At 40.9% G+C, this 27,279-nt stretch overlaps 1 protein-coding gene across 4 annotated transcripts in view; it reads right to left on the bottom strand.

Annotated features, from left to right (window-relative positions):
- LOC118210569 (potassium voltage-gated channel subfamily G member 1-like) overlaps positions 1-26,593 on the bottom strand; it is a 30,930-nt gene extending 4,337 nt beyond the window's left edge. The window contains exons 1-5 of one of the 4 annotated variants that reach the window (XM_035386846.1): positions 26,387-26,593; positions 23,944-24,091; positions 23,567-23,672; positions 11,918-12,052; positions 1,511-2,351 (exon numbers count right to left, since the gene is read on the bottom strand). In XM_035386846.1, the coding sequence (XP_035242737.1) occupies positions 1,511-2,296 (786 nt within the window). In that variant the 5' untranslated portion in view covers positions 2,297-2,351; positions 11,918-12,052; positions 23,567-23,672; positions 23,944-24,091; positions 26,387-26,593. Of the gene's footprint in view, positions 1-1,510; positions 2,352-11,917; positions 12,154-23,566; positions 23,673-23,943; positions 24,092-25,181; positions 25,284-26,386 lie in introns of those variants that run through there. The other 3 variants (XM_035386847.1, XM_035386848.1, XM_035386849.1) reach the window with 3 other exon arrangements.
- Positions 26,594-27,279: the final 686 nt, after the last annotated feature.

The raw sequence follows: 27,279 nt of genomic DNA, 5'->3' as shown, positions 1-27,279 counted from the left end.
CATAGCACCCCTATTTTAGAGATGCAAAAGTAATTGGACAGTTGGCTGCTCAACTGTATCTTGGTCAGCTGTGTGCAGTTGCATCATTGGTTCAAGCACAAGACAGCTAATAAAAGTCTAGAGTTGATTTTAAGTGTGGAATTTACATCTGGAGTCTGTTGCTGTTGTTGCTCAACATGAGGACAAAATAAGTGTCAATGCCAGAAAAGAAGGCCATCATGAAGCTGAAAAATCAGAACAAATTGATCAGACACACACTTGGTGTGTTGAAATCAACTGTTTGATACATTATTATGAAGCAAGAATGCACTGGTGAGCTCAGGAATAGCAAACGACCTGGTAGACCACAGAATACCATTGTGGTGAATGCCAAAACAGGACTTCTAATTTGTGAAGAAAAACCTGTTTTCAACTGTCAAACAGATCAACAACACTCTCCAGAATGTAGTCATATGTTTCAAAGACTATACCAGCATAACCTCAGGGGTTCACCATAAGATGCAAACCTCTGGTTAGCCTAAAGAACAGAATACCCACGATAGATAAAATACATGAAAAAACTGTAGAGTCCTGGAACAAAGTCTTGAGATGAGATTAGATGAGATGAGCATTAACTTGTACCAAAGTGAGGGAAAGAAGAAAGTATGGCGAAAGAAAGGAACTGCTCATGATCCAAAGCCTCCCCCTCACCCCTTAAATGAAGGCACTATGTATAAAAGGGGCTGTAATTCCTATACCTGATCATCCAATATGGGTTTAAATACCCTCAAATTAAAGCTGACAGTCTGAATTTTAACCTCATATTCGTTGTTCTATTTCAAATTCAACTTTAACTGTATATGTATCACTCCACTGCAACATAATAAGCCATGTGTATCTGAGTCTACAGGAAATCCGAAATAAGGTGAGCATTCTGTGGTTCCATGTTGCTGAATAATTATTCAGTGTGTGCCCAATGCTAGATATTCACAAACTGCTAACAAATTTACTGAGCTTTTGAACATCTTCACAAGTTTGGCAGTAACTTCCAAGGTGAGACAAATATCAGTCTACCAAGGTGAGACAAATATCTGTCTGTGGAATGAGAAATTGGCTAAAAAGGCCCTGAAGCAAACAATTGTTTGAAAAGTGCTGAAAAACAAATTAAACACAGGCTCAGCTTATAACTGCACCATTCTCCATTTCACAAATAGACCCCATTTAGCGCCACTCATTTATTTTGTGAATGATGCGTGCCGTGGTCGTGCATTATGTGTTTTGTGCAGTTGTCTTGCTGAGCTTCGTGAACACGCGCGGGGGAAGAACGAACGTGGTTTCGATCGTTCCCTTCTAATCAGGACCGATTTTAAACCCGGGACACCAGGTGAGTTCAATCTCTGGCCAATCAGTGGCATTAGTCAATCAAATAGCTATCAGGTAGCAAACAAAACCCGCAGTGCTACTGGCCTCAAGGGCCAGATTGAAGTATCTTTGAGTAGAGTATCTACTACTCATATCTATCTGCGCTCACCGTCTCCTCCTCCTCTCTCATGGCCGGCATGGTGCTGATGGACAGGTTGATGGCGGTAATGGTGACGAAGAGCACCGACAGGCTGGCGAAGATCTTCCCCGGCAGTCCGGAGTGCGGCCTCTCCACCATGTCCCTGAGCCGGGCCATGTAGAGGCTCAGCCGCGACTCGGGGGTCAGGGGGTCACGGGCGCCTCGGTCGGCGCCCCCCAGCAGCTCGTCCTCCTCGGCGGCGCGGTCCAGCTCCCGGCACTCCTCGGCCCGCTGGAGCACGCGGCGCCGGCAGCACCACTGCAGGTTCTCCTCGGCCACGCCCCAGTAGCGCAGCTCCTCGCGGAAGGACAGGGCGCAGGTCTCCCGCAGGGCGCGCAGCTCCCCCGCCCGCAGGAAGGCCACGATGCTGCGGAAGGCGCAGGGGCTGCGGTCGAAGAAGAACTCGTTGCGCGCCACGTCGTAGTCGTCGCACACGCGCATGATCTCGTCGAAGCTGGCGCAGAGGCGGAGCCGGCCCAGCCGGGTCAGGGGGAAGTCCTCCAGCGTGGCCCAGGGAAGCTGGTAGCGGAGGCCCCCGACGTTGATGAGGGCGTGGAGCTTGCGAGCCGCGGGGTAGGGGCACCGGTCGCCGCCGCCGCCGTCCTCCTCGCCTGGGGGTAGGAGCCGGGCCCGCTTGTAGAACACTCCCTTGGAGGCCTCCCGCTCCTGCGAGGGAGGGGGGTTGAAGGAGATGTCCGAGGTACAGCTCAGGGCGCTGTAGTCATAGTCTGAGCCGTCTCCAGCCAGAAGAGTCATCTTGCTGTCACATAACTTTTGGTCACACTATATCGTTATGTCATGTCGCCACCTGCTGGAAGACAGAGGGATAACATGCTTTCAAACAAAAACAAGCTTTTTCTCAGCCACTTTTAGAGTGGTGGATAGTCACAGAAACCAGCTTAATCATCACACAGGTCAGCATGGGTAACCAGACTAGAAAGTATGTCGGTATTCAGACATGAATATATGACATCCCCAGCTTGAGACTGTAAGTAATGCATGCAGACACACTCCATTTGTTCCAACACTTGCCAATCTCTGTGAGAAAGTGTCCCACAGAGCCTATCTCCAGGAATGCTGGGTAGGTGCCATTTGCATTGCAGGTTTTGATTAGAAATTCACAATTGTTGTGGACCACCTGTTACCCCAGCCAGCGGTTTCCACCAGTTAAGCCAGCCATAATTAGCTAATCAGCTGCATACAGCAGGACCAGTTAAACCACAGTTGCAGTAAAACTGGTCCTACCGGTCACACAAGAAGTCTTCAGCTATTATTCACAAGCTTATCAATACATTTACATAAATCTGAATAAATTAATGATTTGGGCTAATTAAATAATGAAGAGTATGATGTCCAGAATCAGATACGGCCCTCCACGCGCTGTGTGGTGACAGTACTGGGGAGCGTGTTTCAGAAATGGTGTCGGCACGGTTGCGATGGTGATTGAGATTTCTCTTGCAAACTGTTGCTATTTCAGGAGCCCGCCATAGCTCTCCGAGTGCACAGCAGATGCATGGTAATTAGGATATGCCTGGTGACAAGTCTTTAATGCACACATCACAGAGAGGGAGCGGATCTAACATTCAAACAGTGTTATAGACCGGAACACATGGCTACATATCACATTAATACGCTTAGAATTTATGTAGGCTATTAAATTTTCCCATCATTTTTGCTGGCGTCAAAGCTTGGGGTTTATTTCAAGGGAAATTTTGTATCTTATAGCCAGTAGCCTAATCGCTTTCTTTGGTAGTTACTTGTAAAAGTTCATGCTGTAATGAATGTAGAAGCGGGTTTTGCTCGCCTTGGATTAACGGCCGAGCCTGGGGATATTATAAACGAATCACGGCGTGAGGAAAGAGCTGATGGTTTTAGAAAGCAGGCACCTGCATACCCGCCAAGTGATTAAGCACACGACGGGGTTCGACGCTGCAGGGGAACTAATGACGTGTGCCCCTTGTCTCCAGCCTGTCAAATCACCGCGAACGGTTTCTCCGTTTGTCTTCAGCAGTCTCCGGTGTGCGCTAGCACAGAGCCCGGAGGCTCACACCTGAAGATTGTAGGTTTCTAGAGACTGGGATTGAAGTAGCGGGATGCTGACATTCAGATAGGTCTTGGCCCCTGGCGAAAATAGCGTCAGCCCCCATAAAGTGTTTTGTCAGTTACCATAGAGATGGGAAGAGGACCAAGCTTAGCGGGTGTTATAAACTCATGAATGTTAAATGTTGCTCATGAATGAGAAAACAAAGAGCTATAGCCTTCTAATATAATTTACTCTGTGAGTGACACAGTATGTAAATTCTTTATTCTCAGCAGCAAAGTCATCATAAAAATGAATATTCTGCCAGGATGAAGTGCAACTCTCGTTGTCCTGCGGCTTAACAACTTGTATTATTTAAAGGCAAATATATATATATATATATATTTAAAACAATGCTAATGCATATCTACGATGCAATGGCAATGTCGGTCTTTACGTACTTTCGCTGAATGTGTGCACCTTTACCAGCATCACTTATTCTAAAAGGTTTTTGTACCTTTCTGGGCGTGGCACTCTTTTCTGTGCGGGGAGGGCTGGGTGTGGGTGTGGCTACAGAGCCTGTGCTTTGGGATCAGATTTCAGTGGAGTGTTTGTTGTTAGCTCGAGAAAACCACTATTACGTTCAACATAATGGAATTAATTAACCTATAATCAAATCTGCCTTCTTACTATCGCTCACAATAACTCATTTCATGAATAGCTAAAGTTACCTCTAGCTATCCAACTAGCTACATTAGATGGGGTACTCGGGGTGAGTGGGTGGGGTCGAAGACGGAGGAGGAGACTTCTTTTATTGGAAACACAGGACCACAACAAGGCTAGGTATGCCTATAGTATGCCTGTAAGAAAGGGGGCACTATAGTTGTCTTACAAAGACCCAAAACAGAGATTTGAAAGGTACCATTAAGACTTTCATAGGGCCTCTCTCTTCCATATCAGCAACATGGCTGTTAAAACAGGACAACATAAGCCAAGTGAAGAAAAATGTATTCAATGTAGACCTACGAGTCAGAATGATCTTTACCAAACTAAACACCTTGAACTGAAATATAACATATACAATGTTGTATTTGGCCATGTTGGCTATAACTGGTTATTGCTTTGTCAGCACAAACTGTATCGGTAAGTATAGTAGTGTCGTACGTGTCATCATTTTGGGAACCTGGAATGGAATGGAGTACAATTTTTGAATTGCTTTTGTCATTTTGTGAAACTGCTTCAATGAAGTGTCTTTCACACAGCAATACAGTACTGGTCAAAGTCATTTACAATTCTGGCATAGCACTACTTTCAAAGGGGGTGGGGGGGGGGGTTGGTTCCCTGGTGGCCTGGCAAAATTCCCAGTATAGCTCTCTCAATGTGGCCATCTAATTATCCCCTTCATTTAAATGGATAAATGGATAAATTAATCTCTCGCAATCTCTCCTGATATGTGGCAAGCATGCTGGCACAAGATGGCTTCCATGTACAGCATCACTCATTTGGGTGCTACATAGTAGTGGTGGTTGAGTGAGCCTCCTCACTCACTGACAAGTGCTTTTAGGCCAAGTCAGCTCAATCATCAACAAATCTATTGTTTGTTACTCATGGAAATCGCTGGAAATGATAACGGGGCTAGTGCAAGTGTTTGATCCTTGATCCTTCTTTCACATTCGTCTAAAAAGAGGAGCAGAGTGGTGGTCTGAGCTGAGAGAATGGCCACATCAGCATGCAGGAAGTAGATTTTTCATAGAACTGACTGGGGCAAAAAGATCAAAATCTCAGCACAACACATTAAATTTAAAGTTAAAACACTGCTAGCACAATTTTTTGTTAAAGTCTTTTAAGTTATATAAACATGGTCTTGTGATTTTTTTGAAGTTGCATGTATGTATGTATGTATGTACATCCAACCTGAAAAAAGCATGTATGATCTTGCCATATGTAAACATAGCTGGGAAGGTGTGGTTTGAGTGTGTTAAAAAAAAGAAACATTTTAAATATGTGAATTGTTTTTATCTACCAACCTCGCCCAACCTTATTTCAGTGTTACGAAAATGTTGCAGTTACATTTGTTGCTGACTGGGAAGAAAGAATAACCTAAGATCAACTAAGAGATAATCTTATCAAAAACAGGATAGTGCTCTTTGAATGAACAGTTTATAATCTATTCAATGAATTCTACAAAAGGCTCTTGATTCAATTTTTTTATTTTGTTCATTTGTTGGCAGGGGAAAGCTAGCATCACCACTCATCAACTTTCCAGTCAAGTACGATGGCAGAACTTAAGTCCATCTGTTTCTCTTCTGTTCCTCCATTACAGTCCAAAGGGGCAGCAGAAGAATAGCACTATTTACCCGCACGCTGGTAAAGTAATTTGGACTGCAATGGATGTGTCTCTGCTTCCTGTTAATGACCTGTGCCAGTGTCATCTGTTTCACCAGCGTTCACTGATATGTGACTAATCCTTAGCCCACTCAAAAATGTCTTTTCCCCATCTCTTCTGATTAAGGCCATCTGCTAGCACAGGAAGGCAGACTGAACACATCTAATCAAGCACATTTTAAATAAGAAGGACTGAAAGCAAATACTGTCCCTTCAGATCAAGCATATCTACACGTTATACAGCGAAGCTGGAACCGACGTGCAGCGAACAAATTGTTTGCAACGTATGACTCACTCCGCCAGTCAGCTTGAACCTGCGAGGAGTTTGTTTTTCTAGGGCACTTGTCTGTGCTCAGCTCGGAAGACCAAAATTATACATCAGCCGAAAGCAAATTCAGTGCTATCTGCCTATTACTGTCTCACCTTTGCTAGGACAACATTTTCTCTGCTCCCACGGTGAAATATGCCATAAACACTTCACAGTGGGAACACTGGAGAATATCAAAAAAGGATATAACACGGAATTCATATACAAATGCAGAGCTGGAAACACTCACTCACCCTGTGTACCTGATGAAAATCCTGGTCTATTCTTGTACAATAAAGGTGCAAGTTGGAGGGGTGTCAGCTCTAATTTAATTTATAATGAAATCCTCTGTGCAGTACTTCTAATGATTGGGATGTGTGTAATAATAATAATCATAATTTCTTCTTCTTCTGCTTATTATTATACAAAAATGGCAAGTTACTCACACATACAAAGCACTGCCAATAAATCATATTTAAAACTTGCAATATCTAGGCCTGCCATTAAAAGTATGGATATCAAAATGAGGTTCCAACAAACAGCGGTGGCTATTTTAGTTCGCACAAAGTAAACAAGCTCTATTCCATAGCAATGCCACCCAATGTTTCCTAAATTATCTCACGTAACTTGGTCCTGTGTTTTTTCATCTTACCATCCGAAGAGAATGTGATCACTGGCAATCATTTTCAGTGGAAATAATTTGCAATTCATCTGTGTTACACCTACATTTTTCTTGAGATCCATATAACAGATACCAGAGCATATTATGCAGAACGTTTCAAACAGATATTTTACAGCTTTAACGGATTCCAAGAAAATGGAATGACTCACATTACTTGAATGTACAGACTTGAACCTGCACTCTCAAGAAGACAAACTCACTGAGCCCTATTTTATGTCCTTACACAGTACAATGTGGCAAACTGCCTACTGGCCTGGAGACAGGTACGGGAGAGGAATGTTCATTTCATGTGGATAAGAATATGATTTCTCTATGACATTTTTATTTTTAAAATATCACCTTTTTTTTTTTCAACAAGTTTACTGAAGGTCCAGAAAAACTGGATTCAATTTGTGGTTATATTCCCCAGAAGTGACTGTGTTCTGAATTGATTGTCTTCTTAATATTTCTATCAATTTATCAAACCAGTTATAACCATTAAATTGTAATAAACACTATTAGATTATTGTGACATGTTCAACAGATAAGGACAGGGTGGGCGTGTATCCTGTGCTTATTAATATTCATATCCGCAAGTTGTGTTATATGTAGAGCCACCAGTTTCTCTCCACCATGTGCCCTGCACGGATTTAAATTTGTATTTCAATGATTGTCCTCCATGGGTCCCCATAGGCACTCCAATGATACAGGCAAGTGACTAATTGCACAATTGACTTTCTAACTGAGACATTTACAGTATAAAAACAATAAATTAATCTAATGTGGGGATAGTAAAAAAGGAAAGTGAACATGGATGTAAATTTGAATGCTATGAAAAGCATGTCTTTGAAAAAAGAAAGAAAGAAAAAAAAAACTGTGGGCTCACATTTCTCTGGCAACTTTCGTTGCCCAGTTGCTCAAATCGCTGGCCGTTGCTCAGCTTCAAATAGAATGAATGGACTTCCCACACCTGGTCAGTCGAATTGCTTGCTGTGTGAATGCTGGCTTAGACACCTCATTTTACTTAAAGTCTTGATTGAAGACAAGGAAATTAATTAGCTGAATTATAAATTAATTAATTTTTTCTTAACTTTTTGTGCAAGTTAAATATTATATAACTGCTCTCATTTTTAATTGCTGGAATTTACCATTGATTCCAACCAAAACCTATCATGCACCTGTACAGCATTTAAAAATACTGCAGCATGTGCATTGTAGTAAGTAATCAAAGTGAATTTAACATGTGAGCGTTACTTGTAAACATTGTGGTCAGTCATCACTGGTGCTTAATTAGTGGCAATTTATTAACTTAAATTATTGAGGTGGTGAAAATGGGGTAATTGTTTAGGAAGGGGCTTGACAAAGAGGCTACTGTGACCTCTAGCTGGCAGAGGACTTAAGTACAATGCAATAAAACAAGGGAAGACATACTAGTGGCCCTAGTCATATGTAAACCAATTTCTCATTGCTAGGTTAGAGCAGATGGTGCCATGCAGTAACATTAGACTACCAGGCAACATGAAAGACAGCAACATAAGCCAGGCTTTACCATCGTATATTTGAACCTGCAGATATTTCAATGTGTAATAACGTTGTAACACTGAACTACTGCACACTAACATTAGACTCAACAGCAATCTCAAGCTCTGGACATTACACTGGAAGCTTGAGAGTGATTTCATTATCGCTGGCTAATGGTAGGCCTACTAGCCAATCCATCCTGCATCTGTTCTGCGACAACCGGGAGTGTCGCTAGCAGCAACAGTTGGGAGGGAGATGGAGAGAGGGAAGGCACTGCACCAGGCACCAGCGCTAGCTTTTTAGCAAAGCCACATTGTTTTTGTAGATAGTTGGTGAAGTCTTCCTCATGAAAATGGGCACTACAGATGTGAACTGTTGGGGTTATTGCAGTATTTCAGTGCCTGCATTTTTTTGTATTTTTGTTGCAAGAATCATTTAAAAATATTTCTGGGCCATTTGTGAATGCCAAAAAGGATTAAAAAAAACACAGAATTTTGAGATTTTGAGGTCTAATCATCTAGAGTGCTAAGTCATAAACATTGTTGATTGAGCTTCAGCTTTCCAGTAAAACTGTTGTGGAAGAAAAGTTACATATTTCAAGCCATGAACCAAGTTCTTTGCTTCCACCTAAACACATCTATGCACTACATTTATAATGGAAAAAACAACATTACATTTTCTATTATCTAACATGCATGCTGATCATATGTGACAATCCCTTGCTTGAAATGACTTGTCTGGTGAATTTGTCAGTTGTAATGTGATTTACTGTGTTTGAACTGCATCCTGTTCCCACCATTGGCCTTTAAGTCCTATTCATGCCCTGGAAAAGATTGCTGTAATTACACGTCGCCTAATGCATAATGCATGAGAATGAATAAGGCATAATCTTTCTACCATAGCGGTGGATTCTGAATGAATACACAAAACATGCAGATCTTTCTGGAATCAGTATTACATTGCAAAAAAAAAAGAAGTCTGCATATTAAAATCAGCACCATGTTATACCATGTTGTACACAAGAACTGGACAGCAACAACAATTATAATAGTGATAATAATAATAATATTTTTAAAGTCCATTTTACTGACCCATTGACAATATACAGGGTAGCCATTGATACATGCATTGGCTAATAGAGCAACAGCTGACAGGAAGAGACAAGCAGTACATACAGTAAATAGGAGTGGTAGTTATGCGATGGTAGATATGCAAGTAGAGCAAGATAATCACACAAAGGAAATGACGCACTAAAGAGTTGAGTTCTGAATGAGATTTGAAGAAAAAAAAAAAGATTGTGATTTGAAGGTTTCAATGGAGGGAGAAGAACAGTTATGCACTGTCCTTGTTTGCTCTTACCTATTCTTGCCACTCAAGGATATTAAGTATTTTTTAAATTGTGTCCTTTGCAATAAATGGCACCTTTTTAATGAGAAGGGGGGTGGGGGTAACCGAAGATAAATTATTCACAGAATATCCACAGGCATTGATTTATTCCCAATACATTTATTGACCAGCATTTCTCCTTTTTAAGTTTTAAGTTTCAATGTTTTTTATGCATCATTGTTATTTTTATGTTTTATGTGTGTCATTGTCTACAGCAGGCATTTTGGCTGCTTTCTTAGCCAGGTCCCTCTTGCAAAAGAGATTTTGAATCTCAAGAGACTAACCAGGTTAAATAAAGATTAAATAAAAAAATAAATTGTTCAATAAATAAATGGAATGGTCCTGTACTGTTGACTGTATAAATACATAATTTCATTATAACTATTAATGGCCAATATTACTAAATTCTACTTTAAAACATTACTTTCAAGGCATATACATTACACAAATTAATCTAGTTTATAATTCAATTTTCACTGATTTCTTTTAACTGTTTAACATTTTCTAAAATAGTGGTGTCTCCCTTGGCATAGCCTAATTTAATTCTGATCAATTCCTCACAATAAACTGATAACTGCAGTGTGTCTTCAGGACTTAATACAGTGCTGCAGTGTTTAATTCCATTCATGTCTCTTGACATGGTGGTATTTTCATATATCCAGTTTTCAGACCAAACCACCAGCCAAAATAATAATCAAAAACCATTTGATGGTGTGCGGTTTGGACTTGCTTCCCTGCCCTCTTTCCTTATGCACTGACATGCAGTTGAATTTACCGATTTAATACTGGCTGTGTGAAAATGGAGCCAAAATGGAAGAAGACCATGTTCCCTCCTAAGGGTCAAATAGTTGTATTATTTCTGATGTAGTTTTAAAGTTAACTGTAATAATGTTGAGCCTAAAGGTGTCAAACAGGTACAAATGAGAATACTGCACATTTTCTATGAGACGTAAACCACCAGTCTAGGGGATTTACATCAAGTCTTGACATCTTGGTTTCAAACATCAAATTGACCCCAGTGTATCATGATAGCCAGTATAAATATTATACTCTGTCTATGCCAATGAGCATTTGAATTACCACATGCTCGAAAAAAAATGTGTTGTAAAACCTGTCTATTTGAATAACGGAGATTTATTTTTTCCCTTTGCAATTTTTCTTGTCCCATTGCCTGTAAATAATATGCAGCAAGTGTCAGATTTCTGTCCTGTTCCTGTCAGAACAAATATACATCAAGATAAAAACCTGGTTTTTGGCATTAATGTTGACAAACAGCCATTTTAAGTATTATTTATTTAGCAGACCCTGTGATCCACAGTGATCACAGTATCACAGAATGACACAGCACATAACTACACAACATAAGAGCAGTGATGCAAGAAGTTATCCACATAGAATAGGTGCAGAATAAGTAACAGTGAAACATTAAGCTAAACAGTGGCATTTGGTATAATGTCCCACAATCATAGATGTTTGACTGAGAAAAATCCCTTACCAAGTTCACAGCTAAGTGGTATGTTATATAATTCCAATATTTTTCAGAACTATTACGCTATACATCCAACTGAACAAACATTTCAGCCTCCACCTAAGCTCTCGGTAACAATTTCTCTCTCTCATCAGGTGTCTGTTTAAACATCTCATAGATGTTTAACAGAAATCAGTTGACTCAAAAACAAACATTGTTTTTCAAATAAGGTAGAGCATGCAGACGAGAAAAAAAAAGTGTTGGATGCCTTATAAAAATAATATCGGTCTCAGAGATTAGCTTCAGTCCCATTCTAAACCACATTCACGATTTTAAAAATCGTATCTAATAACCAGACTGCACGCAACATATCTTTTTAAAGCAGAAGCAGACAAAAAAACAACGTGCGAACCATCAGCATTGAATATGACATATAGCAGGCTTTTAAGAAGCCATATCAAATTATGTCTGTTTCCTTTAGGAAACTAGAGGGAAAAATGAAATGAAGCAATCAGCCGTCATAGATCGCACACTCATTTATAATTGCGGAGAGCATTTCTTACAATTATACCATTATGCACTGGAGACAGATTCAACTTGTTTCATAATGAGGAAAACATGATACTCACTGTGTTTGAGGGCTGATTTCTCAGCATCTGACATTAGACAGTCTGGGAAGAAGCAAAAGCCAACCAAGGTCTCAGAGAGACTGAACGAGGCTTCAGCTGCTTCAGATGCTCTGTGAATCGCCGTCTGCTTCAGCGCTGTGTGCAAGAGAGAAGTGTAGAGGGAGAGAGAGCGTTACTTAATGATAATAAGCAACAGGCTACAGCTCAGATAGACAGCTCTTTGCTCTGACATCACCGGGGGGAAGTGCTGTAATTCGGATGGCTTCTGAGAAAAATCCATAGCAACCAGCCAGCCAGTGAGCAAGGGAATTTCCCTTTCAAATTGAAAAAGAATTGTCACTTTTTTTTTTTTGTTTTGTCGATTGAACAACAAGTTTTTCCTCAACAAGACTGGCTACTGTTAGGAGAGAATACTTCATGTTGGTCAGTTCATTTTGTACAAGTAAATTTTAAGAACTGGGCATAACCTAATTTACAATCCTTCTCACTTCCCCTGTCACATGACCGCCTTCCTTCTGTGTCCATGACTACTTTCACTCTCCATCCCGTTCTGTTATTCTCCACGATCAACCTCCTTCTTTGAGGCTGTACCACCCTGCCCCCTTTCTCCCATCTTTGGACTATGCAACATCCGCTCTCCCCCCTGTGCTATCGTCCACCTCTGTGCTTCACTGCCCTCTCACGTGCACATCATGAGGTCACAAACCTACTCCTCTGGCTCTGCTGGAAAGCCATGGTCACAAGAAAGAAGGGTGAAGAAAATGGACGAACACCGCTGACCTGCACTTCTACTGTACCTTGGCTTGAACGGCCATCTTCTGGGCATTAGTACAAGCTACAGCGCTAACTCAGGCAAATGCTGTTTACTGCCCCCTCCTTTTTATATTCTCCAACCTCTCTTCCTCCACCTTTCTCCTCTTTCTCTCTCTGCAGTGATTTCTTTCTTTTTTGAAGTTGTTTCCTGAATTTTTGACATACAGTGTCTTAAATAACTCAGTTCAGATGTGTGTCCTTCTAGCCTCCAAAAACCACAGCCCTTCGCCCAGTCTTCCCTCCCCCTCCACCACATCTCCACAGATGCGGCCACATCTCCCTGACCACATCTTCTGGTCCTATCCCCTCCCCCTTCTTTCATCCCCTCTCCTGATCTGCTTTCCTTCATCCCCTCTTTTTTAATTCCTTCATTACCTCTGCCTGGTTTCTGATGACTTCAAACAGGCATGAGTCATGCCTATGCCTTCAGCCTTCTTTTCCACACTTTCACTCTCTGCCTCTCATAAATTTTTCTTCAAACGCTTGAATGTGCACAGTTTCATAAAATTTTCAAATATCTCTTTCACAACAGACTCCAGGACCACAAGACACAAGTAGTACCAGCAGTGACATAAAAATAAATAAACAAAAAAAACAGACATGAGTGCAATCAAGTACCTTCAAGCTAGACATACAGTACACCTCAATAAATTACGTTACAATCATAACACAGAAACAAAGAAATTCTGCAAAGTAGCTAAAAGAGATTCACACACATGCACACACATAGCCTATTTATGCACACACACACTGAAGTAAGGCAAATACTTCACATGGAATTGCATGAATTGAAATGGTCAGAATTATATTTTGTGTGAAGATCAGAAGAAACTTTAAAAACGTGTATTTCAGTTTATTAACAGGACAACACTGACAGCTATTTTTTTTGTTTTGTTTCATTTTTGTTCCTCTTTTTGCCTCTAAACTGGCGCACGTTGTCCTGCACGTTTTTCATGCACAGTTGGTGTTCTCCAAAAGTCATCAAGATCAGATTGCGTCTGGAAATGAAAATGCCACCCCATCTGTGATGAGAAGGCATCAAACTGCGCCCTGCCAATTCATTTTAGAAAATAGCAAGCGTCTCCATCATAGGCGCAACTGCACCTATTAGTTACGCTTAACGCACCGCGTTACAGTCATTAAAGTATTTTATCTTCTCCTTCCTTTTCCTGCTATCATTTTCTATGGACCACTGAATTCAACCCTTTTTTTCTCTGCCAAAGGAAAATGAATGGGGAAAACGCTTTCAGATGTTCTTATTAATGAGGAAGTTAACGCTCAAAAGCACATTGTACGCACGCAAAGCGTGCTCACTCGCATGCACAGGAAGTATAGAAAATAAGAGCTTCGCTGTATTCGCAGGTGTTGATGTGAGCGCACGCTTTCCTTTGACAGTCGGAACCGTTTAATTTATACACTTCATTGCTCCCTCTTTTTTTTTTTTTAAAAAAGTTCCTTTTCCCACGAGGGATTATTTGTGCGTTTTCCGACGTGCCGATCCATTATCCTTACCTAATTACCGAACGCACGGTAAAAAAAAAAAAAGCTCCTTGTTCGCCTGACGATGTCAATGTCTCTGTTGCAGATGTTTTTCAAATGAATTATCAGAGCTGACTGCACGGAAGCTCTCATGCACGTAGGAATTATTTTAACACAAAATGAGGTGATATCACACCACTGTCTGCAGCATTGCACCCAGATTATTTTGGCGCTTATAGGTGAATAGCATTAATGCATTCAGTGGAATCTTTACTTTCGCTAACGTGTCAGTGACTGCTGGCGCCATGATTTGGCCATCTTATTTTTTTCATCATTTCATTAATAAGAATTATCATGTTCCTCGAAGTATTGCACAAGCTTAACATTTGGCACCCTAATTTCTTGGATGTTAATTTTTTTTTACCTTTATTTTTATCTGCAGACCAACACGGGACTGAACATGTCCAGTCCTCACCCAAATTCAGAATGTCCAATTATTTGCAACAGTATCTGCCAGACGACAGCTACTGTAAGCTCTCACAGAGTGGAGTCAGAGGACGACCTTTCATATGCGACTTTAACGTGCAGTCCATGGGTGCCCAATCAACCAACGCTTTCACAGCCACCGACAGGAACCGCTAGCAGACTGAACCGTCCCATTCCATGAGCAACAATATCCAAATGCGCACTGCCCTACGGAGCTAATGGACATGATCTCCAGCACTGGTGCTGTCTGATTCGATCAGAGTCTGTGGGGCTCATCCTTGCACCACAGCAAATGAGCCACCCATTTCTTGCTTTGGAAAATAAATTTGTATTCCCAGTTTCTGTTATTCTCCTGCTTGGAATGTCCAGCGTTAATTCTAGCTCTGTCCCATCCCTGCAACATTGTGTTAATTTGATAGGGTACATACGTTCACAGCTTAAAAACAAAGCAAAAGGAGATATGGGGACTAATGGATGCAGAGATACATTTCATTGGCTGATCAAAGGCATATATTCTTCATGTGCTGTACTGTTATGTCTATTGTTGTTTCTATTTTTTTTACTTGTCTGGTTGTTCTTATGAAATGATCACTGAAATCAAATTAATTTCCCAAATGGGGATAAGAAAGGATTACTTTATGAACCAACCTTCTCCCCCCACTTCCTCTTACAATAAGCCCTGGTCAATACTGTCCAGTCTTTAACCATTTGAATTTTTGATTAGATTTCATTCTTACTGTACACAAATCTGATACATACAATCATACGATTTCATAAGATGTAATTGGGAATTGCAATGCTCACTGCCCTGGACAGGCACTAGCTGCCGGGAGACACGACCTGCTGTTCGAGCACGAGCACTGTGACTGCATCCCCGCGACAGAAACCGTCACTGTGACCGATCAATGCAGAAGCGACAGCTAAGCTGACGCGGCTCGTGCGGAGGTAACTGCAGTTAAGTACTGCAGACATCGTCCTTGTCTCATTGCATTACATTCACTAAGCCAGCGCTCTCATCCAGAGCTCCTTACAAAAGCGGAGAACATAAGAGTCACTCTCAGCAATTCAGAAGTGCAATATCACTCAGAAGGCAGAGAAGGCACATTTATAATGAAGGGTTCTCTGGTAGATGAAGTACCTGCCTCTGTCTGGACCAAATACACATGAAGGTATACTTTTCAAACATAATATCGCGGGACTACTATCCTGAATCCACAGGGGACAGAACAGACAAACAAATAAAACTGTTGCATTCGGAAAGAAAAACAGCTTGAAAAGCGACTCCATAAAATATGCAGAAATATGACATGCTTCACACAAATATTGTGAATTTTTTTGCATTTTTTTATAGGTGTGTTAACATTATCAACCGGAAATTTCTACTCCCATTTGGTCTCCTGGTGCAGTAGTAATGGTGTAATATCTGAATTGCCTTAATGAGACATGTCATCAGTTCCAGCCCATTTAATGAGGTCAGCTCTCACTCTCGCTGTTATTCCAATACAGTCACCACATTAGCACAGGACACAGGACCTCAGACTCAGCCATATATCTTTCTAAACAGGAAGACTCCAACCGGGTCATTACCCAGAGTCATTATATTCACTATCAAAATATCAATTGTTGTTTTTACAATAGACTCCTAATGTCATTTAAATGAATCTGACTATCTATCTCACTGTTTCTGTGCCAAGGGGAAACTTCTGTCTGTAAAACAGGTACAGGACCCAAAAGATAGGCTTCATTTATGCCTACAAGAAACTCACAAACATCATTATAGAGAAGGCCAGGCCTGCCAAACCATGTTCTTGGAGATCTACCGTCCTGTAGGTTTTCACTTCAACCCTAACAAAGCACACCTCATTCAACAGCTAGAGATCTCATTGAGCTGCTAATAAGTAGAATCAAGTGTGGGAAATTATGGTTGTGATGAAAACTTACAGGATGGTTGGTCTTTGAGAACAAGATTGGGCAGCCCTGCCATGGATCAACATCTTAAAATACCATCTTCCTGCAGATAAATAAAAGACAGTCAAGTACACGCTTGCTTCCATTAAAACAGTCCCGGAGGATTATGATGGCCATTTCCTTGCACCGTGATGGTGCCAATCTACACCCCCAAACATATGATTCGGGCCTCTTCACTCCCATGCAATGTACGTGGAGTGAAAGAAAACAGCCATCCTGGTCTAAGTACAATCTGCACCATCCAGTCCAAATGACCAATACTGCCTAATCTCAGGGGACCTCAAACATGCAGTTCAGCCTCGGGGGGATCCTAAGCAGAAATGAAGAATAATGTTGCTTATATTTCCATTTCACCATACTTTCTCACATGGGTTACACTTTCAGATAGTATAATCTCTGATTTTGCATTATTGTAATCATTGCAATCTGTATTATACTAAATAACTGCAGTTGTTACACTGATTCATGGTAGAAAAATACCAATATTTACTTTCCCCAACCAACAATATTTTATCAATTTAATGCCATCATATAGCCCTATATGATAAACATTAAAAAGTTCCTACTTGTGCTTGTACCAAGTCATAGATTCTCATCACAAAAACTTCCAATTGTAAATTTGCAGGTACATCAGAGCAAATCACTGCTGTTTCTCTGCCTTTCCTTCTGTGTAAACTATGCTAGTTTACAGTAAAAGGGAGATCACCACAATAACACCTCCCATGCAGCTGTCCATATCTAACAACATAAATGATATCATGCAGCATATTACCACATAAATAATGTATAATGTGATCATGAAAAAACAAGATCTAATCAGAAACCAACTCTGTTTTAATTCAGAAGTTCTAATCAAAGATTAGCCCTGATTAATTTTTAGTTGACCGCTGATGAGGCTGGATCTGGCATTGTGATGCACATCGCTCAGCTACAATAGTCTGTGATTAAAAGTGCAGACAGCAAATGGTTGCACTTCATTTAATAAGTACGCCTATTGAGCTAATGGGACTTTACAACCATTACTCATTCAAGTACTTTCCAGTAAGAGAAAGCATTTCACTTCATACGAGTGCCATTTCCACAGAGCAATTTCAATGAGTCTGTTGTCCAGACTCTTTGGAATCATCTTTTGGACTGTGAATGGGGGGCTATTAATGAAACAGAAAGTTTTCTTGTTGCTTTAGCAACGGCGTGATGAAAAAGGGCATAAACGTCTCAAAGAGAAGAATACGGTGTTAATTACTTGACCCAGCTGTGAGCCTGGTATAACCTTTTCAATTTAAAATTCACTTCAGACACTTGAAACTGAGAGGAAGGCATAATACATATGAGAGTGACACGGGAATAAGATTAATCAGAACAAACCGTGTCACAAACAGGGGGCTGCTATGTAAAAGTTGTGTGACTCTGGATAAGAGCGTCTGCTAAATGCCTGTAATGTAATGCAATGTTACTCTTGCTCTTTCCTCAAAGCGTAATGATGCGTTTCCTTTTATGGCTTGAGGCTCACTGGAAGTTAAACTGTATATTTGTGAAATGTATAATAAGTGTAAATTCTGTTACCTAAAGATCGAGAATGCTGTGGTACTTTTACTTCACCGAACTCAAGGCATACTTTCACGCTTCTTTAAAAACAATGCATTCATACACCAGATGCTCTTATACAGATGACTTGCAATGAAAAGAGAACATAAGTGCATCCACCCAGTGCCAGCCCTGGCTAACAACATTCCATCCATGCATTATCTGACCTGCTTAATCCAAGTCAGGGTCGGGTGTACGGAGGGGTGGGGGGTGTGTGGTTGGAGCATATCCCAGCCAGACCTGGGTCAAATATGTATTTGTTTTGGATTCAAATACTTTTCTACGCTTTACTGATCTTGTCTGGTGTATTGGAACTAAGTAAATACTCTCAAAAATGCAAACCCCACCTTCTGGTCATATTGGTTGCCTCAGTTACACCAGGCAAAATCAATAGAGCACAGAAAAGTATTTGAATCCAAAACAAACACGTATTTGACCCAGGTCTGATCCCAGCATGCCTTGGGCAAGACACAGGAATATACCCAGGACAGGTCGCCAATCCATCACAGAGCACACACACCATTCACTCACATACTCATGCCTACGGGTAATTTAGACTCTCCAACTACAGGAAAACAGAGGCCCCGGAGGAAACCCACGCGGAAAAGGGGAGAACATGCAAACTCCACATAGAAATGCCCTGACTGGGATAGGCCTTCTTGATGTGAAGCAATGGTGCTACCCACTGCACCACCATGCTGCCTGCTAGCAACGCCATTCCAAGACTGTAAAATGGTACCGTACTATTCAAGGCTTCCTTTCAACCAAAACAGGCGCACCACTTGGCAAAACAGTATGAGCCGTATAACACTGTCAGAGCATTCTGTCCAATGAAAAGGGAGTCGCAACGATACTATAATTGCGGACAGTTGTCTGACCATGAGAGGGAAATTTATTGGCCAATACAGTGGCACAGAAATACGAAGGATCATATAAATGTAGTGGTGATGTTACAAATGCTGGGGAATGCTCCCACTGGAAATGAACTGGTAGTTATGAAGGGTTTTTTCCCCCCTTTACTGTGAGTTTACATGATGCTACATTACATTCATTCATAATTTACTGTGTGTGTCTCTTAACCAGAGCAGCACACAAGCCAAGATAACACACTGCAAAAATCTAATCACTGCAATCAAACCAACAGGCATCTTCATCTTCCCAATATGAATTGGCTAAATTGGTACTTTGTTGAATTACATGGACTTTATTAAGTTTGAACAGTATCTTGAAGAAGTAGCTGACTAGTCCTTTATACACTACATGGGCAAAATTGTGTGGACAATTGACACACTACATCCAAAATTTATGGGCATTAATATGGAGTTGGTCCAACCTTTGGTGCTATAACAACCTCCACCCTTCTTGGAAGGCTTTATACTAGATGTTGGAGCACTGCTGCTTGGATTTGCTTCCATTCATTCAGCCTGAAGAGCATTTCTGAGGTCGGACACCCTTCTGGTAAAAAAAGAAGGTAGAACAGATTAGTAGGGTACATTTCTTTGAGTTCTATGGCCAACTGGTAGTAAAAGGGTTTAAGACTATCCAATAGCCTTTTCATAGAGCCAATAGTACTTGCTGTGTGCGCTGTCCTCATTAAGTCTTAGAAACCTTTAATCTCACAATGACAATCTTTACAGATAGGGATTGTGCAGCCATAAATTGCACATTTTTAATGCTGGGATTTTAGAGAAATGAATTTCAAATGGACAGTACCAAAGAGACACAAAAAGGCCGCTCTCCTTCAAACAAATGCATTTTACTTCAAACACAGCTAGGTCCCTGGTAACATCTGAAATGCAAATGTGCACCTTAGCGTGTATAAAGTAATCTCATTTTAATTAAATGATAAAAGAAACTGACATTTCTTTTTTTAAAAATCCAAAAATTAAATTAATCATAGGACTTTGCAGCATGACAGCATGTATTGCAAATAGATGGACGGCAAATGTTAAAAACAGTCAATATGAGATACTTAGAGATGATCGGCATCTTTGAGATGATCTTAAAAACATCAGCTTGGTTATACAGCTCTGTCCGTCGGTCGGTCGGTTGGTCCACAAAAGTGTCCCACCCCTTGGCGACCAAAGGTAGAGCTGAGTAACTTTCAAGCCGATTGACCAAGAGGGGGCGTGGCGATGGGCGTGGCCTATCACAAAAAGGTGCATAACTCCCAAATGGATGCGCAGATTTGCACAAGATTTCGTGGAAAGGTCAGTCATGAGCCAAAGAAGAGGTCACGTGTTTGAGTGAGGGTGTGCGCGTGGATGCATGCACAATGCACATGGATGCATGTGCGTGTGCGGTCGCAGATATTGCGGATTCGCGCTCGTTCTGCTGAGGGCTCGTGCCGCCTCCACGAGTCATTAAAAAAAAAATGAATCCCCATTCACCTCATCCTCAATTGTATCAGATGGTCCAAGGCGCCTCTGTTCGAGCAGCGAGCTGCGGCGGGAGCCGTAAGTGTGAAAGCTGGTTCCGCGAGTCACCTGACGTGGGGTGAGAAATCTAATCAGGATGACAGGCCTTTATTCCGCTCTCGCTCACCTACTGCCAGTGGCCGCGAGCGCACAATATCCTGCGTACCTCTCTGAACAGTACGAACTCGAGTAAATTAATTGGAAGTGACCCTCGTGGAAATGTGTCTGTGAGATTTCTACAGCGTTATTGCCTTCTGCCAGTCATGGCTGTAATTTTCATTTTTCTTACTGTATTAAATTAATTAAAAAGAAATACATAGCAGTCTTATTGTAGGCCTACTGACCATTGTAATCTCCCAATGTAACATGACAATTAACTGTATGGACAGCAGCTTCAGCCCTCCTTTAATTGGGCAGGGAGTGCTAAGGAGTTAGTAGACATCTTTATTTAAATATTTTAGCCCAGTGTATTAAATGAACCCCACTGTGACCATTATTACCAGCGTATTGTGTGTAGTTACATATCTTCGATATCCTAGAATTGCCCACACACATTGTAGAAGTAATCATGGTTCTTTATACACTGGAGTGAAACCAGTTTGTTAAGGTAGATCACTACTTTGAATTGAAACTTTATAAATAATTAACTGAACATGGCATTGCATTAGTCAGTCATTGTATCCTTAGGACACCTGGAGAGACAGTCCTGTCATACATCCTATTAAAAGCATGACTGTAGCTCTATGGTACTTTTCCATTGCGTGTTCTGAAGGTCGGGTATGAGAGACATCTATGGTGCTGCACTTACCATAGAAGTCATAGAAAGGGACACACACTTCATTGTACACTACATAGCCAAAACCACCACTTCTAATTATTGGGTTTAGCTATTTCAGCCACACCCATTGGTAACAGCCAATCAAGCATAAAGCCATGCAATCTCCATTGACAAACATTGGCAGTAGAATGTACTGAAGAGCTCAGTGACTTTCAACGTGGCACTGTCATAGGATGGCACCTTTCTAACAAGTCAGTTTGTCGAATTTCTGCCCTGCTAGAGCTGCCTCAGTCAACTGTAAGCGCTGTTATTGTTAAGTGGAAACATCTAGGAGTAACAACAGCTGAGCCGCGAAGCGGTAGATCGCACAAACTCACATAACAGGACCGTTCTGAGAACTGAAGTGTGTAACATGTAAAAATCATCCGTCCTCGGTTGAAACAATCACTACTGCGTTCCACATTGCCTCTGGAAGCAAGATTAGTAGGAGAACCGTTTGTCGAGAGCTTCATGAAGTGGGTTTCCTTAGTTCCAGTGAAGGGAAATCTTAATGCTACAGCATAGAATGTCCAGAGGCTTATAGAATCCATGCCAAGGTGCATTAGAACTGTTCTGGCAGCTCGTGGTGGCCCAACACCTTACTAAGACACTTTAAGTTGGTTTTTTCCTTTCCTAATTTGTCACCTGTCTATATTTTTGCATTAGCAGCTTTCCCGCCCTTTGACACACTTTGGAGAAGAACAGAATTTCTGTTTTCATTGCAGAAGCCAGAAAAGGGACAGGATTCTGTTGCTGGTCATGTGATCATTCAGCGTCCGGCTTTAAGTATGTCCTGTCAAGCAGCTCAGAGAATGGCACAGCCATGCCGGGGACGTCGCATCATAATTTAGCATTCAACGCATGCAGAAACAAAGGGACCTCCTTCAAAATGTAGATATGGCCAAACAAGACATGGAACGCATTTGTTGGGGAGAGCGCACTATCCCTAATTGTGATAAAAGGAGACAGCTGGCATGTATTTCCATAAAAGCCAGCAAACAATTGAAACTGCAAACTGAGACGCTGTTTCATGGGTTCCTTCGCCGATGCTAAAAGGGTTATTTCAACCATTGACCAAAGGACAGCGGAGTGGTTCGGAGACCGTAATGCGTAGTCTTTCGAATGTCACAAGAAGCTTTAACAACTAAATGTGCACTGCAGGGTTAGAAGATCCCTGGAATTAACATTCCAAGAAATGTTAGATTGGTGCTATGTTTTTGCATGTGTTACGGCAATGTCATGCACTTGTGCTCACCCCTAATGGATCTCAGTAAACATGACTAAAAAACTAAATGCTTAAAAATGCTTGGTTTCACTTGCGTTGCCTAAAATCCAGTGATTTCGCAGTCTTTTTCTGAAGGAGTACAGAGAATGGGCTGCTGACAAATTCACGAAATGTTCCCACCGGAAAAACAAAACAAAATTGCTGACCCAGGACAAGGTGTAGACCAGTGTTCAGGTTCACACCGATAACTCATTACTGATTTTGCATGATTTATTTATTTATTTATTTATTATTTTAAGGAATGCTGGACAATCAACGATGGTCTTGTTGGCGTTAGCGCCTGTTTTTGTGAATATTCTGCTGTCCCACAGAATATTGGTAAGATGTAGCCTGATAGAGTAACAAAATTGTTGAAAATTCTCACTGAAAAGAAAAGTCAAGTAACATAAATAAAATATGGAGGTACAAATGCAAGTTTGTATGTGTGTATGTGTGCGTGTAAGAGAGAGATAACAAATAAAGAGAAATTAATATTACTGGAAACAGATGGCACAAGGAAACAATCAATAAAAGAAAGAAAGCCAAAATATATTTTCCAAGTGGATGATATCTTATTCCTGACAACTCTTAGGTGAGGTACATTTTGCAGATGAGCAAGGCTGTTAATTGGTAATGAGATACCTTGTTTCTCATTCGATTATGAACATGGCCATAGTAATCCTTTCTTGACATCGGCAGTTCTATTTGTAATGCTGGAAATGGGTGAGTCAGAGTCACAGTTGCATGTTGGAAACTACAGTACATCAAGAGCAGCGAACCAATACTTCAGCTTTTACCAGACGTGGAAATATTTACTTCACCTTGTTTACGCGATGCGTCAGAAGTCGACAGTCTAGAGACGGAACGGGTGCTTGCGAAAAGGCTCGGCTCCCGGCCGGGAACCATTGTTCCCCTGGGATGAAGTTCCTTGGTAGTGGTGTGAAAAGACGAGAAAGCTGTGAGCTGAAGGGCACAAACTAAGCTCTGTGCATGTCTGTGAGTAACACTGGCATTATATTTGGAAAAAAATGCATTGCTGTTTAGTTTTTGAAATATAAAGCTTTGCCGCGTTGAGCACCACAAAAGCGTTGAGGCCCATTGCATCAGGGTGAGCTGCAGCGAATACCTAGAAAACTGGTCAAACCTCAGAAAAAATATCTGGATGGATAGATAGCTCTCTGAATAAGTGGAAACATACCTTAAGCTCATTTTTGGGTGCGCTGGCCCTGTAAGTCCCCCCTCGGCACCACTGCAGACTCCAGACCAGTCGCTCGTGGTGCAGTAAACTACAATTTCAGCCATTTTAGTGCAGTGCCGGGAGTCAATTGGCACATGACCTCACTGCACTGCGAATAGGACACAAGCTCAGCTTCAGGATTATTTCGAAGTTGATAGGAAAGCTCTTGGGCCTCGGCTTGATTATCCCTTTATTACGTATCTAATGAAAATATGAACATTTGAAACACACTGTCCCCTTCAGCACAACGCAGTAAGGCATTGGGTTTCAACTGCCCCCAAGGGATCAGAGCTCCTGCTGGCTAATGCAAGAAATGGCACTGAACAGTTACCCTTGCCTCTCAAACAAGTTAATCCACTACCCCATTGCAGGTGGTGGGGGCTTTGTGGTGTAGCATGGGAGTGACAGCCTTACTTATTAGCACCTGTGAAACTATTATTCAACCAAGACATTGAGATTTTAAAGCAACACAGAAATCATATTTATGCAAAACATACTCTATACATTATCTTTATCTCTGTTCAAAACAATATAACCAATATATATGGTTAATGTTGGCCAGTCACCTCTGCTAGATCACATTTAACGAAAGTGTCGTTCATTTTTGTGAAGATGTTATTTATATATCTGTTATAATGAAGTCACCAGGGCATAAATCATGTTTATCTGTGAACACTTAAAATAAAACTAGGTTTTCATGTAGTGGTTTTAGATATTCATTTTGAGCTGACATTCAGTTATTTTTCTTCGTTATCTTCAAAGAAACCATATAAGCAAAAAGACAAAGCAAATACAGACTATGAACAACAAATATAAACCAAACATACATTGGTAAAAAAAAATGTTTCAAAGTAGCAATATTCCACAATGGAATACAAACTACAGTGCATCTGTAATAACCATAAGAATGGAAGCCGTTACATTTTAAATGAACCAGTTTTTTTGTTGATCATTTTTATCTAACCCTATTACTTTGAGTAGTTGGAGAATTGCACTGTTTGGAGAAGAGTTAACATCTGCTACGACATTACATTCTTTCTCTAGAACTTCTAATTACATTCATTTAAATCAGCTGCTCGTTCAGCACAGTTGTGCAATTATTCTTGTTTCTTAAAAAGAGTGTCTTTAAATGATCAGCTCACTTCACCAGATGGCTGGTCTAATGAGAAGAAACTATGGTCACCAAAACCTAGATATACCTCCTTCAGCTGAGCAATAGATAAGTGTGATAGCTGTTAACAGACAGCTACAGTTCTATCAGGGGTTCATCCGAGCCACAAGGAAATGTGCCGAGAGTTGGTTGCACCAAGTCAGTGGTCCTCGGGGACCCCTGTGTATGCTGGTTTTCATTCCAACCTCAACAGCAATCCCAGAATTTTAACAAGCTGTTAATTTTTCTTAATTAGGTGCTTTGCACACACCTGATTCTACTAATCAACCACTAGAGTCTTTGCTAAGTGCCTTGATTAGTGGAATCAGGTGTGCGCCCATAGTGGCCCTTTCTGGATAAGACTGGAGACCCCAGCTATAAAACACGAAGCACCTAATTAAGAAAAATTAACAGCTTGTTAAAAATCTGGGATTTCTGTAGAGGTTGGAATGAAAACCAGCATACACAGGGGTCCCCCCAGGATCGAGTTCAACAACCACTACATTAGATCAAAGAATTAGTTGATATCATGGTTGTTGTGGCTTAATTGGTCCAGTCTTGATCCCAGCTCCTGAACTGATCACATTCAAATGTCACTATTGGTTGCAATTTCCTCTTCACATTTCAATGTTAAAAAGTCGTTTTGTCTCAGGACTTCTGTTGATAGCTCATGATGGGTTTGATGGTTATGGCAGATTTATTGTTGCGAGTCAAACCACCAATCTTTGGATTAATGTCACGAAGCTTTTAGGTCGTATGCCATGGGGCGGAACAAATCAGAAGAGACCACTTGAGGTGACGAGCATATTCTGCAAATACATTCAATTTTTCAACTGAAGAAGCTACTTAAAATTTTAAGGAGGGAAAGATAGATCATTGCTATTGTGTCTTAATAATATGGACAATTATGCCAATGGAAGGAATTCATTTTGTATGCAAATTCACATTTAATGCAATTATATCATAATTTAGCAATCGTGGGCTGTAGAAAGCTTCCATTTTCCATTGAGCAAAAGCCTAATAAAAAGGTTGAATATACAGGCAACTGCAAAAACAAAAGGAAAGACCAAAGTTCTTTCTCTAAGCTTTGGCAGGCTGTTCTTGATGAAATGACCAGAACACACCCTAGATCCCTGTTACTCAAATCACGATCTCAAGGTCCAAGAACTGCCGGTTTTCCACCCTCCCTTTACCTGGGAGTAAAATGTGAGTCCTGTCTGGCCAATCAGTAGCACTAATTGTTCAGTTACTTACCTGGGGTGAAAGAAAACCAGGGCTGGATTTGGATTTGAGGTCCAGATTTGAGTATCCAAGAAATTTGTAATCAACTGATTCAGCCAGATGTTTTGCCAAACATGCACCAAAAGCCATTCTTCTTTCCAAGTAACTGAGATATCTTCTTCTAGAAATGGCAACCAAAATAATGAAGAACAGGCCTGCCCGGAATGATTCTACACGACTGTGAACATGCTGGCATGGTACTTACTTAATTAACTCAGGAACCACACCTTTGTGGAAGCACCTGCTTTTAATTTACGTCAACCCTCATTCATTTTCCTTGTTGGAAACATCAAGTTGGCCTGCAGTTCTTGAGAAGGTTTTTTTATCCAAAAAATGTCTTATTCCTTGTAAGACTGGCCTTCTGTAATGCACAGTGCAGTGTGTAAGTATTTGGACAGTGACACAATTTTAGTTTTTTGTGGGAGGACTATGTATAAAAGTTCTGTAATTCATACATGGATCACCTGATATGAATGTAAATACCCTCAAATTAAAGCTGAGTCTGCACTTTTCATTTTTCATATTGCCAAAATAGAGCCAAAAAAAACAACAAAGTGTCACTGTCCAAATATTTATACTTACTGTATTTCTGGACCTTCAGGCATTGACAACTGCTCATTTTTCTTGGTAGATTTTGATCCTTCAAAACACATTTCACACCATGAAGGGGTCGATGAATGTTCAAGTACCTTTGAGACTTCTACATTGAAATAATTCTGGCGCCATCTGGTGTAACTTTGGGAAATAACATCTATGTGCCTATAAATATAAATGCAGTGGGTGCTAGGCTGTACAAGCTATGTCAATATAAGAATCATAAGTGACATAGTTCATTTGTAAGTGCTCTTATATACTATTGTGGTTAT

Source organism: Anguilla anguilla, chromosome 13, assembly GCF_013347855.1.
Source record: "Anguilla anguilla isolate fAngAng1 chromosome 13, fAngAng1.pri, whole genome shotgun sequence".
Taxonomy (NCBI): Eukaryota; Metazoa; Chordata; class Actinopteri; order Anguilliformes; family Anguillidae; genus Anguilla; species Anguilla anguilla.
Note: the sequence above shows the minus strand (reverse complement) of the source record. Positions and strands in the feature narration are given on the sequence as shown.